A 16,762-nucleotide genomic window follows, 5' to 3' on the forward strand; every position below is an offset into this window, starting at 1 on the left:
ATATATATATATATATATATATATATATAGTGTATATATATATAGTGTATATATATATAGTGTATATATATATAGTATATATTTCACAATAGACTGTATCTGCAACTCAGAAAATACAAACTGTGATTTGTGACTACACAGTGGTGTATGTCATTTCTTTCTTTCTCTGGTGTTCTATTTTGGGACAGGAATATCTAGTCACATATTTCATAACTGACCATTATTTTATTTTAATAGATCTTTCCCTTCTTCAATTCCCTCTTCTCTTTCACTCATTTTCCCCTTTAGGAACACCATCCGTCAGACGGATGCAGTAGCCTATACAAAGAGTTAATCAATAAGTACTTAGCCCTGCAAAAAGGACTGGTCTCCTCTCTTCCTGTCTGTCTCTCTCTAAAAGACCATTAGAGCGAGACGTGGACGTCATTTTCTGTCTCCCCCTTTACTCCCTAGTTCCTCCTCTTTTCCCTTTCTCTTCCATTCCTCTACGCAGCATCCTCCGGCTTCTATAAATAACAATTGCCTATAGGTGACGGAGAGGGCATTCAGAACGGGAGCCCTGTTAACAGGAGGCAGAGCCACATGATTGGCTCGTTGACACTCCAGCCCTGCTGCCATCCAATCAGTTCGCTGAGAGGCGGAGTTACAACAATGATTGACAGGACGCCCGTGGAACGTTCAAACCTGATGTAATGCTGTTAACAGCCACACGGGGGCGGTGTGGGATGTTTGTTGACAGCAGGCCTGTGCAGACATTACACAGCATTTACTTAGCATCACTTTTAGTCAACACTTTTGAATAGATGAACTTTTTGTTATGTTTTTGTCCCTTTTTCAACACTTTTTTCCAACGTTTGTCACTTTTTTGACGTTTTCAACACTACGTAGCACTAACTTATTAACTTTATTAACGTTTTACGGTTATTTGGGGAATTTTTGGTCAATAAACCTCATTTATAGGATATTATACCTAATGTTTGAGTTAGAAAAGCAGAAATTAGGAATTATTGAGATTAAAATGAAAGGAATGGACGTTGATGCATAACTAATTACTGGACTATGTCAACTTTTACTCAATACTATTTCAAAACCACTTCATTTTTTTTTCTCTCCAAATACTATAAAATTGAATAAGACCCCCCACAATTGATGAAAGTAGAGATTTGTACTTGCCGAAGAGCGTTGTGTGGAATCAATCATGTCATTTTGGGTAGTTAAAAGAACATTGATACAGGGAAACGGGTCAGTTTCATGAGGTTATAAAGTTTAGCTGGTCCAGGAACTGGACGTCAGAGTAAGTTGGTTGTCAGCTGGACCGGCGGGCTGAGCGGTTGGGGGGGGCATGGTGCCTTGCTTAAGAGCACCTGGTAGCACCGAGGAGGTGAAGTGGTATCTCTCCAGCTACTGAGCCACACTCCGTACTTTGGTCCATACGGGGTTCGAACCGATGACCCTCCGGTTCCCAACCCAACTCTACTGCCCCTCTACAGTAATTTAGGGGTTGGTTCAACCAAATTATAACCAACATATTTTTGCTTAGTATCTACAGTACAGTCCCTTCACAGGTTAAAGAAAGGCTTAAAATGATCAATGGATCTATATATTTATAACTTCAAAACGTACATGTTTGGTCAGAAATTGATTTTGACCGGATCATACTTCTTTTTTAACAAGTAAGTAGGTAATTAAAGTAAAAGTAACTAAAATCTAGACATGCAGCAAAGCCTTGGGTTTTCAGAAAGGCCTGTCCCCGTTAGAGTACAGTGGAGGGCAATGCAATTTATTTTGCGGTGCACATAGCATCTTTTAAAAAATAATTAATGTTACTATTACGACTTTATAATCGATGTCATCCACAGAGCTAAAGGTTTCCATCAGAACGACTTTCTACACATGAGCCAATAACCTACAAAAACTCTATATTAAAACTATCTAAAGCTTAATATGGGATTGCTGGAATGGAAGTAGATATCTCAGAGACTGATATTGTAAACCCTGAGCTTTGTGTGCCTTGCTCATGAGCAGGTGACCTGACCTATGTCTATTTAAAATTGCAAACTAGGATTTATAGTCTCTCTTGTAGCCCGTTTGCACAGCAGACATTTTAATATGTCACAGCAGGAGAAACACAGGTGTAAATAATAAAAAAATGAATGATGGCTTCAGTTTCAGGGTCCTGGCTTTGCGCTCACACTGTCATGGCTTACTTGGAATAGAACAGAGCCATTGTTACAGCCTATTGCTCTTGGCAGTTTTGGTCTCCTCCGACCTCTCCATTAACCCTTCACCCACTGTTTATGACGCCCTCCCATTACCAAATGTATGACAGCATAGTAGCATGACTACAGTGACCTATGCTCAGTCTGCATTGACAGGAGACCAGCCCAGCGAACTATGTTTACCCCTCAAAAGGATTTGATCCGCAGTGGGATTTCAGAACGGCCGGCTGGTGCCAGAGATGTGCTCTGTGGGAAACCGAGCCGGGCTCCTGTCAGGTGCTCGACGGAGTTAGCCGATGTCACTTCCTGAAATCCATCCACCTGTCAATACTGAGCCCCCCAGGGGTCGACATGTTCCCATTTCAAATCATCACAGTCGGTGCAGTGCATGAAAGAGATCTACGTCAGTCCCTTCTGTAGCCATTACTCCATTAAACACCAAAATTGTCACATTTATTATGTTAAAATTAGGTGATTGTTGAATGACAGTGTTTGGTTTGTTATGCATTGCAGATTATAGACTGTGCCTAACATACAGGAGGCATGGGGAGAGCAACATATTACACCTTACAGATTGATATGATTGCAATGTATTACAATAGGCATAAATTGGAGAAAGTATCAACGTTTTAATTACACCTGTGCTTTTTATGCCTTACCAAAACAAAAAACTTGTGACAACGCAGTATTTCAATTTCACTATTATTGATGTAGAGCGGGAAAGCCTCCAACAGACCACTTCACTGTTATATATTATTCATATTACATTGGGGCTCAGTGGAAAAGTCGGTGGTTCAATCCCTGGCCTTGCAATTCCATCTCAAAGTCCTTGGGCACTGAGCCCCGATCGGGTGGGGATGTGTGTGAGTGTGTGTCTGATGAGCAGGTGGCACCTTGAACAGCAGCCTCAGCCACAGTATATGAATGTGTGTGAAGGATGAATGGTTCCTATACTGTGTAAAATTAGTTGTTAAGACTTGAAAAATGCAATATGAGAACAGTCCATTTACATTACATTCATCTCTATAAATGTGTCCCAGTTCATTTTCTGTTAAAGGGCAAGGGACCTTAACATATATTTCTTGTTGCAGTGTTTGTTAATGACATCAGCTGACAGGAAGTTAACAAGGATCCAGACTGTTGCCCAGCAATGAAATTCCATTGAAAAGGTCCATAGGCCTTTTTGACCTCATTGTAGAGAAGCACAGGTGTTACTAATGACATTGACTACAGTTGCGATGCATTCAAGTGTCTGTTTGAGCCCGGCTGCAGCTTAATGAAAAGGTCTGCAGATTAGTAGGGAAGTTATCTGTACATGCACATTTGTTTTCTACATGAGCTTCAGTGTTTGTATGGAGAGTGACTCACAACCATGCTGACTGTTGCAATATGGTGACACACAGACAGACACACACTCCTCACACACTAGGAATGTCTTACGTTGAATTATGAGATAGGAAAAAAAACGACCTTACCAGATTTTTCCTTTGTCTAAATCTTTTTTTAGAATCAGAAAGCTTTTTGCCCAGCGCGCGCACACACACACACACACACACACACACACACACACACACACACACACACACACACACACACACACACACACACACACACACACATACACACATACCTATAGATCAGCTCTTTGCTGCCAGGGTGACTGAGGTACTGGCTGCCCCATGACTGATATGATTTATTCATAGCTGGCAGTCGTAACTTAAAAAGCCATTAGGAGGCATTAAAATGGAGACACCTCATATTACTCTCGCATGAATAATACATGTTTAAGAGATTCAATGAGGAGTGTGTACCCATTAGTGTTTGTGGGTTTACATAACTTACACAGTAACTCAATGGGACATTTGTTTTGTAGCTTTTAAAGGACAATTGTTGTCCTTATCAAAACTGAAACCATGCGTTGATTGGAAGTGCTTGATTCCAGAAAAAGATCATACCAAAATTATTTTCAAAAATGCTCAAGATCAGCATGTTACCTAAATAAGTGTGACATGATGATGATGATAATAAACTCACAATTAAACATGTCTGTTCAAAAATAAAGGACGTGCATTTATCTAAGTGGCTTCTTGCACACAGGCATATTTATATGTGTGTGTGTTTATGTGTGTGTGTCATAGACATGTTTACTGTTAAAGTCTGATGTCATCACTAATGGATTCATTGTATCAGTTTCTCAATGATGATTACACAATATAAGGTGATGATAATGGCCACTTGGCTTTGTGTTGTCGGCACCGCCAAGTCTGTGTCGATTCATTTCATAATGTGTGTGTGTTTGTTCTCTTGCTTGTGTCATTGCTGGCTCCACACTGACGGCTGATGTCTTGGTGCATGAGTCAGTCTCCGCCACATTATTACTCATGTCTGCAGACCTACCTGGCTCCAGGGCTCCCATCCTAGAAAGAAGGCGAGAGGTGGAGGAAAGAAGGGGCATGGATCAGAAACTCCAGATGGAGAATCTGTGTCATAGCGAGAAAGATGGGGAGCTGCGGGTGGAGGAGGGAGAAGAAGGGAGCAATGCAACACATTCAAGAAGAGGAGAGAAGTGAAAGCAGAAGGATGATACTGCGCAAAAAAAAGTGGTGCATGCACAGGCTTATCTCTGGTGCATCAAACCCAAATCAACTAAAGAAATCTACAGAACAGTGAAAGCATCCTGTTTTAATGCAATAACATTTCTATGGACACAGTGACTCCGCCCCCCCTCCCCCTTCCCCTTTAGAATGCAGAATTACAGCCAGTAGAGCCAGTCCCACAATGAGCTTTCCTTAGAATGTGCCATTTCTTAGTGTGTAGCTTTTGAAGAGAGAGAGGGGGGGGGGGGGGGGGGGGCAAGGAGGATACTGTGGGTGTGGCTTTAACCAACTGCCACTTTGCTTGTTTGAAAGCCATGATGTCTCTCTCTTATGGGTGGGCCAAATTCTCTGGCCAGGCAAACCAAATAAAGGAGGGAATCTTGCCCCTCATGACATCATAAGGGGCAAGATTCCAGATCGGCCCATCTGAGCTTTCATTTTCTCAAAGGCAGAGCAGGATACCCAGGGCTTGGTTTACTCCTATCACCATTTTAACCACTTGGGGACCATAGGGAGGCTGAGGGAACTCATTTTAATGTGAAAAAAACTCATAAAGGGATGTTTTCATGCCATGGGACCTTTAAGCAAATCAGACATGAAGTCATTTTCAGCCAGAAGCAACTCCACAGAAATAGCTTGCATGTGGCTCTGAGGTCATGGGCAGGGAGAGGAGGAATGATAACAGAGCGGTAGCCACAGGCGCTGTGCGTCAGCAGCAAAGAAGTCGGCTGTGTGTGACTTTCTGTCTTAGTAACACACAAGTCATCGCGTCTTTGTGCTTGTTGAACCAGTCCTCCTCAGACACCAAAACATGGGCGCATGTTCACAGGGGAAATGGATTTTTGTTTTCCAGAAAGGTCTATTTTAAGGTCTTATAGTATTTTATGTCAAAAACTTCTTAAAAGTAGCCTCACATAATACATGTGTTGTTACTGTAACACATTTTGTAGCAGATGTGCTAAGTAAATTTAAAAGAAAAACATTGGTATTTTACATAACTACATCACCATTGACGTTGGAGTGAGTTAAAATAAAAAATGATCCTCCAAATAAAAATCCATTCGTCACAACATCCTTTATTTTTTAGTTTTTAATACTAAAACCAAATTGGTTTGTGTATACTTCATGGCCACCAATGTGGCATGGTGACATCTAACACACTTTGATGGTACTTTAAAAAGGCTTAATAGATAATTTTATCATTAAAATCCTATTATTATTAATAATAATGATGTATACTTTATTTATCTTGCAAGGGGAAAATGCAATGTTTTCACTCTGTTGTTGATACACACAGGTACTAAATGGAGAGAGGTGTGCCACTGGAAAGGCGCCCCGAGCAGTTGGGGGTTTGCCGCCTTGCTCAAGAGCACCTTGGCAGTGCCCAGGAGGTGAAATGGCACCTCTCCAGCTACCCGTCCACCACCCTACTTTGGTCCGTGTGGGGACTTGAACCAGCGACCCTCTGATTTCCAACCCAACTCTCTAAGGAGAGACGCTGCCACCCCCTTACATAGGTCCCATGTCCCGTGATGCTGTTTTGGTTACTGTTCTTATCATTTTTTTTTTCATATATCATAAGTTAGATGTTATAAGATATGACAATGGTGTGTTTTAACACTGAAATAAATACAATTTTGTGAGTTTTAATGGTAACTTTATCAATCTGGACAAACGTAAACACCATTTTACAAAAATCATTGAGGTTCATCCCCGTCAATATACATTAACATACGATAAAAAGCGAGAGAAATAAAAATCCCTTTTACTTCAGGCAAGGAAGAAAAGTTGTACGTCAACTTAAGCTAAAGATCTAGTACGAGTGCGTAATGCCATTTAAAGTATACACAGAGCTCTAAATTATTCATCTTAGTGGTTAATGTTAGAAATAATTACCTTTAATTTAAGAAAAGTAATGTGTAACCAAGAGAGCAAGGCATTCCCAGAGGACCTGAACAGCTGAGCACCTGGGCAGGTATGGTCCCTGGGTTGGTCTGGCTACCTGAGGGAAAACTCACACTTACACGTGTCAAAGCCAAACCTGGAATTAGTCTAGTCCTCATACCGGTCCTGATCACTCAGCGAGATGAGGCGGCGTCTGACCTCAGCAGTGCCACATTGACCGGAAGCCCCGTCTTCTTCGGTGGTGGTCCGGGATGTGGTTTTGGAGGTGCAGACGCTGAGCCATGGGATACGCTGAGTGTTGCCGACTTCAGTGGCAGAAAGTGTGTATGTGTGTGTGTGTGTGTGTGTGTGAGTGTGTGTGTGAGTGTTGACGAATTGATGGGGTTTGTACCATGGTAGAGAGTGCTGATGGGGATAATGCTGAGAGAGAGAGAGAGAGAGAGAGAGAGAGAGAGAGAGAGAGAGAGAGAGAGAGAGAGAGAGAGAGAGAGAGAGAGAGAGAGAGAGAGAGAGAGAGAGAGAGAGAGAGAGAGAGAGAGAGAGAGAGAGTTGCAGTTTGTTCCACCATTAGAAAGACAGAGACAGACGTCAGCACCATCAGCTGCTTTGGTCAGCCCTTTGAACACACACACACACACACACGCACACACACACACACACACACACACATACACACACACACACACACACACACACACACACACACACACACACACACACACACTGACAGTGAGGAGGGGCTGCCCCACTGTTACATACAGCACACAGGGAGGAAATACAGTAACTTTCTCTTTTTCTTTTTCCATTCACTTTGTTTTTTTTGCTGAAAACAGAAGCTAAGCGAAACCCGAGGACCGGCAGACTGATGCACATTCAATCTGCTGCTGGCTCGACTCGCGGAACAAAAGTATCGATCGGCTCTCACCTTCCTGTCAGGGGACAAACTGAAGCTGCTGAGGTTGACTGGGCGCCGGCAGTAGGTGGCAGCAGTTAGTTACACAACACCCGCCTAAATGATCACAATGGAACTACTTTCTGGCGTCTGTGCACAAATCAAACCACTTTAGACTCCATCGACCTCCACAAATCAACCAGATGGATCCCTAACAATTAACCCAATATAACCCATTTCTGTGATTTTGCTGTGGTTCACATCAAAGGCTCCAGACAGCACAGTGGGGTCCTCGCAGCCTTTCTTTGTTTTCCAGTGATTTGCCGGTCTAGACACCCCCTCTTGTCTTGCTGTATGTAATGCTGCACAGGTGGCCATGACAACACTAACTGCATTAAGTTGGATTACCTGAGGCCTGCTTGGCCTCAGAGCCAGCCAGGGCTTCCTCTTCACCACAGGCCTCACAAATACACACACATACACACAGAGACGCACTCGCCTGGTGCTGCAGAAAATGCCCTAATGATCTGCCAGGCTTCATTTAGTCAGCTCATTTCCCTGCGGTGAGTTGTAAATCATGTTGAAACGAAGACGGACTGATGAACTGTGGTTATGACTGCACAAGGGCAGCAGCAGGAAGACAGTATTGGACACATATGTTTGTATTGAGGCTCTTGTTGACCTGGCACATAGGAGAGGGAACTACAACAGGATGAACTACAACAGGATGCCCAGCCTTCCCGCCCTCAGGGCTCAAGTTTTTTGCCCGCTCGCGTGAGAGATGGATAAGGATGAGAGAGAGGTTAGAGGGAGGTAGACAGACAGAGAGACAGAGAAGGACAAGCAGGCTGCCAAACTACAGGGTTATATAAGGACCCCTTTTTTTTCCATGGAAAAAAAAGGGCAAGAAATGCTGTTTGGAGTCAGTCGTCGTTGGTGACGCGTGGAAAAGTGTGGAATGCTGTGCTGACGCAACTTTCGAGCAGTGAGCGCGTGTATTGACTGTGTGTTTGAGATGAAAGGGAGCAACACAGACAGAGAATAGAGAGGAAGACAGAGTGGGCATGTTCTGTGAAAATATGTGTGAGTGCAATTTGGATGTTTGTGCACATGTGTGCGAGTGGAAAAGCAGAGATCGAGTGCTGTAGCCTGCTGACGTAACAGTTCCTAACTGTTTCCATGTAGAAGGCCTGGGACCAGGCGCCAGGCAGAACCTTAGCATGGATCCGTCTGGTACCCATCAGACGATGTGAGAGGGAGGAAACTCACTCACGAGCACGCTCACACACATGCAACAAACTCCACTAGCGCTAAACATGACCATTCATTCCCAGACACACAAATGCATGTACACAATATGCATTTTCCATGTAGAAACACACACGTGGAGTCACGGAGACACTTGCAGGCCACATTTATACACACACACACACACACACACATACTGGCCAGGACCTATGTACGGAGGACTGCTGGAGAGGTGCCAATTTAACTCCACGGGCACTGCCGGGGTGCCCTTGAGCAAAGCGCCAAACCCTCAACTGCTTGGAGCTTTTCACACCTCTGTCTTTGGGTCCTGTGTGTTTTTGTGTGTGTATTTTGGCATTGGCAACAACACAGATTAAAACAGTTGGGTTTATTGATGGAAATGCTTCTTTCTTTCTTTATTTCTTACATGTATATTGTATGAATGAAAACTAAACAAAAGGCTATGCACTATGCAAAACTGCATCAGAAAGCTATTTCCGGCCAAAGTAGGAGTTTGCAGTACGTTTGCAAAAAGAAACCTGCCTAGAAGTGCAGACTTCAGCACAGTGGACCAGAGACTGTCGACGGGCAGGTTACCCGAGATCCAGATCCATATGATACGAGCTGAGGGCACCTTGAAAAAACCCAAAACACACATCCCATACAGAGGAACTATAGTGGCAAAGGATTACCCGTTGTGATCCAGGTGGTAGACAGAGACACCAACATGCCGGCTCATGTTAAAGAGAATGAAAGTGAGGAAGAAAGTGGGATTTACTCCATTAACCACACCGGTCTTGTGATGGGGAATTCCCATTATGGCAATAAAATGAACACACACACACACACACACACACACACACACACACACACTGGGACTCAGCTGGAGATGTTGGTAATGTCATTACCTCTGCCTGTCTCCTATTTAATTCAGTGAAAAGCTCATTAAGACAGCATTGTGCTCATTGAAAAAGGCCAAGGGCCATCTGGTTTTGCATCTGTATGTTTGTGTGTGTGTGTGTGTGTGTGTGTGTGTGTGTGTGTGTGTGTGTGTGTGTGTGTGTGTGTGTGTGTTGAAAGGACTTCCACCATCTTCTTTGCTGCTTCTCCTTACTCACTCGTCCCAGAACAACTTGCTGGTTGTTGTGGCTAGATTAAACCAAATGGTTGGGCTTTGGGAGGGAAGCTATGTTTGCTGAGAGATGTTATTTGATTGCACGAGGTGAAATTCCACCATGACATCACGAAACCAAAACTGCCTTTGTAGTCAAGCCCCCATTGAGGGGACTCGAGGAATTGCATCCAAATCCAGCAGAGGAGGACACCGTGTTTTGTAACATCGGTGTACTCTGTGTCCTCTGGGCGCAAATACTGTATGTTTCTCTTTCTCACGCACACGCACACACACACACGCCCACACACACAACACTAGCTCGCTTCATTCTCTCATCTCCTGGAGGTAAACATTGTTCAAACACATCACATCATGGCAAACACTGCACCCTCAGTAGCCGCCCTTCCACTCCATAGAGTCGATCTGAGAGGAGACGGAACATCAGGGTGATGTGGTCTGGAGGAGTGGCTAACAGGTTGCTACTCTAATTTTTTAAAGACATATATATATACAGTATATATATATTAATATATTCCTTAAAGGCAGCATGCTTCTGTGTGCCTCTCTCTCTTTTTTTGTTTATGGGATTGTATCACTGATAGAAAAAAAGTGTCCTTGTGCATGTTTACTTTCTTACACTGCACTTTAACTTTTAATCATGTGTTTTACCTGTTTAAAATTTTTTGAACTGTTTTTGAACTGTTTTTGTGTAAAGCACTTTGAATTGCCCTATAGAAATGGGCTATACAAATAAAGCTGCCTTGCCTTGCCTTACTTTTTGGGATGTTTTCGCTTTGTTTATCTCACACTCATATCTCCATACATTTAATTTTTACACTCTCTCCTCTACACTACAAACAGACCACATATAATGTTTTAATTATTGGGTTGCAGAGGTACTGGTAGGCCGATTTAGTTAGTTTTGGGTGTACATGACAGAGCTAGGCTAGCTGTTAGCCCATTTCCAGTATTAAGCTAAACTAAGCTAACCTAGTTGCAGCCTCATATTTAAGCACATTTAGCTGATGGTACCTTTGCACTTTTAGGTCAAAGTATTGTTATTAGGGCTTTACTGTAACTTGAAGTAAGAATATTTTGACATTGTGAGACCTTTTACTTTACTTAACATTTGTATTTTCAATCTAATTACACTATAGCAACAGTTTGGTGTAAACTTAGTACAGCTAGCTTGCCTTTCCAGAAAGTTATTTGCAACACATCTGCTGTATTAAATAATTCACCATCCCGTCAGCATTTAGACGCTTGTGGGACAGTCTGAAAAAAGAAGAAGCAATCAATGAAGCCGTGTTGTGTGGTCAGAGTGGAGTTAAACACAAAATCGATATCAAGACTCCAGGTCTGGGGATGTTGTAATGTGTTGTTCGTCTGTTTGGTGGGATTCCCTTCCCGGCCCTTAGTTTAGCCCCAAACAAACACAAGAAGAAGAAGAAGAAAAAGAAGAAGAAGAAGCAGAAAGGTTGTATTTTGTCATGTCTGTATTTTTGTCTCATCTTCACAAAACATGTACAGGGGAAGGAAAAGCCTTTCAATAGAACCTGAGGTATTTTTGCATCAAGCAGCCTAAGGTATCAGGATTTTCTTTTAAAAACTCATCTAAATTCATCAGTGTTCTTAGATGAGTTTCTATTTACACAACAACATAATAATAATCATAATAATAATAATATAATATTCCGATAACAATGATTTAGCAAATGGGACAGCCTGCATCGTCTTTGTTACAAGTCATAAATAATTCTAACAACATTTCTGAAAAATATAGGGAGGAGGGTGAGGAGAGGAGAAGTTGCTTGAGTCTCGGGGGGGGGACAGAGGAAACTATCTGAACTCACTGTAGCTGAAGCAGCCCAGGGTCAAAGGTCAGAGATCACCATAGAGAAAAGTTAATCAAGGGTCGAAGAAAAAAGAAACACATTTTTACATTACATTTGAACCACCTCGCACCAGGAGAGCAACGTTTTAATTCCTTTCGCCTCAAGATATGAAGATCCGCTTTACTTTCATTCCGTTTTGTTACGCTGTTTTCATCAAAGCTTTGGAAAATTAGAGCAAAGAAAAAACAAAAGAAAGGTAGAAAGCGGGGGAGCTTTATGGTCATGGATTGTGCTGATGTACCAGCAGCTGTATCTGTACCCTGTGCCGGGGCTTGGCTCACTGAAAGATCCCCTGAGAATGGACAAAAGGGTGTGCGTAGGGCCTATGCTCTGAATATTTGAAAAGAAGTATAAGTGCATACAGTATAGGGCGTGTGTGTGTGTTGGTTTCAGCTTCGGTGGGACGCGCTATGATGATGACGGACTGGTGCTGGCTCGGAGAGGACTCTAGCGAGTCTATAAATCTCATACTTGATGAAGAGTACGCATTTGTCTGCATATAGTTGTTTTACTCGTAATGAGAAATCAGTGTACGGAACTACTTTGTCTTCCTCTGCACACGGTCAAAACGCTTGAGCCTTCGATTGTGACAAATCCATGAGTATACGCTTATCCTGTTACAGTGGGATGTCTGTGCCATCATCCAAATATGAAACAGAAGCTTTATATGTATACTATCAAATCTTAAGACCTTGCTTTCCAAATATCTTGTTGCCATGGGTGTGAGGGGTAACTTTCCATGGTTACCAGAACGCAGAAAAAGTGCATTTCAAAGTCATACATCACTCTCCAAAGAAGGAACGGCACATATTGCTTGAATTTGTTGAATGTGTGTATTTGTTTGAGTGTGTGCTCATAAATACCATACAGCAAATAATAATAATAATAATAATAATAATAATAATAATTCAACAAAAGAAATAAATCCACAAAACATTATATTATTTATCATTACCAGAATGAACCAATACAATAAATTAAAACTATAACTGAACAAAAAAGTCCATTAAAATTGCTATATGTATTCATATTGTATATATAGTATTTGTCTGTCTGGAGTCAGCGTCTCTGGTGCATGCTCAGTGGTGACCATACATCGTGACTGGGAGCAATGGGGAAGGGGGGTGCGAAACCTCAGTCCCATCACGCTGTTAACACTGAAAACACGGGAGCCAAAGTCAGGAAGGACACACTGTGCTTTAAGGGGGGGGGGGGGGGGGGGGGGGGGGGGGGGGCAGAAATACTGCCTGGTGCTACCAGTCTTTAAAAGTCTTTTCAGCAAGAAAATGCTGGGGATCCTTCATTGTTTGGATACAGTACCGCTTTTAGATGAAGTCCTTGGGATCTCTCTCCCTTGTGCTGTGTCATGTGATGAGACGGTGCTGTTAAGGAGTTGCTATGCAGAGTTTGTAGCAGGCAGAGCCTGTGGGACGAGGAGGTGGGGGGGTGGACGTAGCCGTGCAAGGTTTTGAGGCTTTTGGACGCTGGGCTGAAGCTTTGGGAGGAAACATGGGACTTGGTTCAAATCACAAGTTATACACCCACTGAAGTACACTACATTTAACTGCAGGCAAGCAATTTGTGTCCAAACTCTGTCAAAATAGGGATATTCTATATAGTAGGGATGCAACATGACACCTGTCCTGGGTCACTTCTTTTTATCTCTCACAGAACTCAGAAAAATTAAGAGTTTCAGTACCTATAGTCACACCCTTAACCCCTCCCTCCCCCAGACTTTTATTCAGATTTATATGAGAGTTCAGGATGGCTAAGGACAACATCACAGGCTCCGTCTCAGGTGCGAATGCTAATTTTCCTGCTAACCTTTTCACATTAATTCTTTGCTTGAGTATATGTTTGTCCTTCTCAGGTGGAGTCTTTAACACTGTCTGTGAAGGGAGCACAAAACGAGCCTCTTCTGCTCCCCGTCATATGTCCTCCTTTTGCACTCCCTCTAACCAGGTCCATTTGGGCCCCCAAGGGAAAGCCCTGATCATGTTCATTATCTGTCAGGATACCTCAATGATCTCCATGCTCCCAGAGAAGCTGGACTGCTTCCCAATCTTCCCTAGTTCTTCCCGGGATCGCGTCTCGGAGATGCCCTCCTCGAACTCCATCTGACAGCTGCGCCGCTTGAACTGCTTCTCTGATGCAGGCCCGCTGTTGTTTGCACTGTTGGACAGGGTCACTGCGGTCGACGACGTAGAGTCCCGGTGGTCTCTCCTGGTCTGTGGTGATGAGGGCTTCTCCCTCTGGGATTTGTCTCGTAACCCTACACCTTCGCTGCACCCGAACGCCATATACGCCGAGCTACTCCCAAACCTTACCGACGACTCCTCTCCTCCTCCATGCCCTCCTCCTCCCAGCTCCATTTCTCCCTCACCGCCCTCCACTGCCCCAAAGTGCCAGGGAGCATCTGTGGTGGGGGTGACGGGTGTGACGGGAGTGGTGGCCTGGACAGTGTCTCTGTGTTTGGTCCACATGGCCTCAGACCCCATGGTGGGAAGGGAAGGTAGTGAGAGAAGCAAGGAGCCTTTTAGATTCTCGACCACGCTGGGGCTCTTGTGGTCCAGCGACAAGCTGAGGGACTGTGGAGGGTGGTGTGGTTGGGAGTGGGCTGGGGAACTGCTTGAACAATGCTTGGGTTTTCTCCTGTGTCTGGATGAGGAAGAACCAGACCGATTGACTGGACCCAAACCTCCAATGCTGCCCCCGCTGCCTGGTGAGGGAAACGGTGAGTCGGCAGAGCTGGGGCTGTCTAGGACGGGAGACTGGGAGCAGACACCATTGGAGGTGCCTGTTCCTGGGCTGTCAAGCTTGCACAGCTTGGGGACATCTTCAGAGTGTGCGGGTGCCAGGCTGGGGCAGGGTGTACTGTTGGGAGTGTAGACCGACTTAATGTCCAGGGAGAAGGAGCGTTTAAGCCGGTTAGTGTCCATTATTCGCTCTGCGGAGAGGTGTAGGCCGTTGAAGCCTTGCTGAAGGGAGGTGGGTGATGGCACCTTGGGTTCTGGTGGGATGTGTTGGTCTGCCACCGATGAGTCATGGTTGATGTGGTGACCATTCATCTCGAAACCTCCATTAACCTCTGAGCTTTGCTTAGTGTTGTTTTCAGAGATCTTGTCATCACTGGTTGAAGTTAAAGCTTGCAGTAATTGCAGGCCCTTCTCAAACTCCAGAAGCTGACCCAGGAAGTTGAAGTTGGGGGATATGGACGGCCTTCGGTCCTTCACAAACCTGTTAGGAGGAAAAAAAGAGTTGGAAAATATTAGTCACAGGAAAACAGTTTTAACAAGGCCATTCTTGTAGCACTATCGCATCCCAAGGTTTGACAGGAAATCACGTCTGAATTCATCACACATACTGAGGGTCAGGATCAGCCCAGATGAACTATAGGCGTAGGGTTTGACTGAAGCACAACACATAATGTCATGTCCACAGAGACCGTTTCCTGGCAGGGTTACATAATTTAGCATTACTTTCAACAGTGGGTTGCCTTTTTACTGGGCCTGAAACCCTAGCTCAGTTGGTGGTTGTTGGGGGGAGCAAGCATACCTGTAGGCATCATCTGATGACAAGCCCATTGTCTTCATGATGTATGCAATGGCGATGGTTGCTGAACGTGAGATTCCAGCCAGGCAGTGCACAATGACTCTGCAGTTTGACACCTTAGCTTTGTCTGTTGGGGTGGAAACGAACAAGTATGAATACACGCGTTTGGACCAAAGTGTCCGGAGACAATCAGCGTCTATTGAAAGCAAACTGGAAGTGTACAAGGGGGATATTGAATAACATGGCTTTCTCCAACTCATAACTGGAGAGGAATTTACTTCCTGTGCTAATCTTCAGCCTCACTCCAAACACATGATTGTGTTATGACATTCCCCCCCCCTTACCTATGAATTCATTAGTTTTGTCCAGCCAGGGAAGCAATTTCTCGCAGTAGTTGTCATTGACTGGGATACGCATAAAGTGGCTCTCGCTGATAAAGTCTGGCTTGGGGCAGGTGTTGCTGGCATTCAGCACATAGGTGATACCATTCTGAGCCATCAGGTCCTGCAGAGATAAAGATACGATGACTTCAAGGTTATGTTTTGTTGCTAGGAAACAATAACAAGTTAGTTATCTTCCAATGGTGGTGAAGAAATGAGTGAAACTACACAAATTCTACCTTGTTGAGGACGTCTTTCTGTGACCCCAGGTAGAGGTGTGGCAGGATGCGAGTGGGCCCTACGTTAGCCACAGGCAAGCAGGGCTGGGACAAGCTCATAGGTAGAGAATTGGCAGGCTTCCCTTCACATAGGCCGGGGAAACAGGAGGTAAAAGCAGCAAAACCTCCTGCAGAGAAAGAAGAGAAAGAGAGAAGGGGATAGGAACATTAAGGACTTTCCACAAAGCAGTCACATAACACACTGGGAACTCTGCAAAGACTCTTAAGAACATTGTGCCACTATTAGCAGAGCAAATACACGTTCTGTAGGCTTCTGGGGTGAATCTGGGCTACACTGTCTGGGCTTAGTGCAACAGGAGCAAAATAGAGGTTCTGTGAGCTTCTGTGTGCGAGTTAGGTTAGCTGCTGGGCAGCCAGGAATGTGTGTGTCTGGCCCTTTAAGAGGCAGGCGGCTTCACTTTTGGCATATGTGTATATATCTGTGTGTGTGTGTGTGTGTGGCTCTGTTTCCTGCATGAGCTCATGTCCTGTAGCAGTGCATTGCGTCAGGCTGTGGGAATGAGAGGGGCCACAGGTGCAGGGCCAGGACAGAGGCCCAGTAACATCACCCTGACGACTGCACAGCACACACACGCCCGCGCATGCACACACACACACACACACACACACACACACACACACACACACACAGATACACTCATCATTACTCTGCAGTATTGCA

At 44.2% G+C, this 16,762-nt stretch overlaps 1 protein-coding gene and 1 long non-coding RNA gene across 5 annotated transcripts in view; one reads left to right on the forward strand and one right to left on the reverse strand.

Moving 5' to 3' along the window:
- Positions 1–4,271: 4,271 nt before the first annotated feature.
- LOC117948850 lies at positions 4,272–12,215 on the forward strand. Its single transcript, XR_004657576.1, has 3 exons — positions 4,272–4,284; positions 7,261–7,269; positions 12,067–12,215. It is a non-coding gene; the product is annotated as an uncharacterized LOC117948850 (long non-coding RNA).
- An 877-nt stretch (positions 12,216–13,092) lies between these two features.
- The window catches only part of dusp8a (dual specificity phosphatase 8a), a 45,332-nt gene continuing 41,662 nt past the window's right edge, over positions 13,093–16,762 (reverse strand). For all 4 annotated transcript variants that reach the window (XM_034878754.1, XM_034878756.1, XM_034878757.1 and 1 more), the window contains 4 exons: positions 16,042–16,208; positions 15,767–15,926; positions 15,426–15,549; positions 13,093–15,107 (listed from right to left, as the gene is read on the reverse strand). In XM_034878754.1, the coding sequence (XP_034734645.1) occupies positions 13,880–15,107; positions 15,426–15,549; positions 15,767–15,926; positions 16,042–16,208 (1,679 nt within the window). In that variant the 3' untranslated portion in view covers positions 13,093–13,879. The remainder of the gene's footprint in view (positions 15,108–15,425; positions 15,550–15,766; positions 15,927–16,041; positions 16,209–16,762) is intronic.

The sequence above is a fragment of the Etheostoma cragini genome, chromosome 8 (assembly GCF_013103735.1).
Source record: "Etheostoma cragini isolate CJK2018 chromosome 8, CSU_Ecrag_1.0, whole genome shotgun sequence".
NCBI classification, from domain to species: domain Eukaryota; kingdom Metazoa; phylum Chordata; class Actinopteri; order Perciformes; family Percidae; genus Etheostoma; species Etheostoma cragini.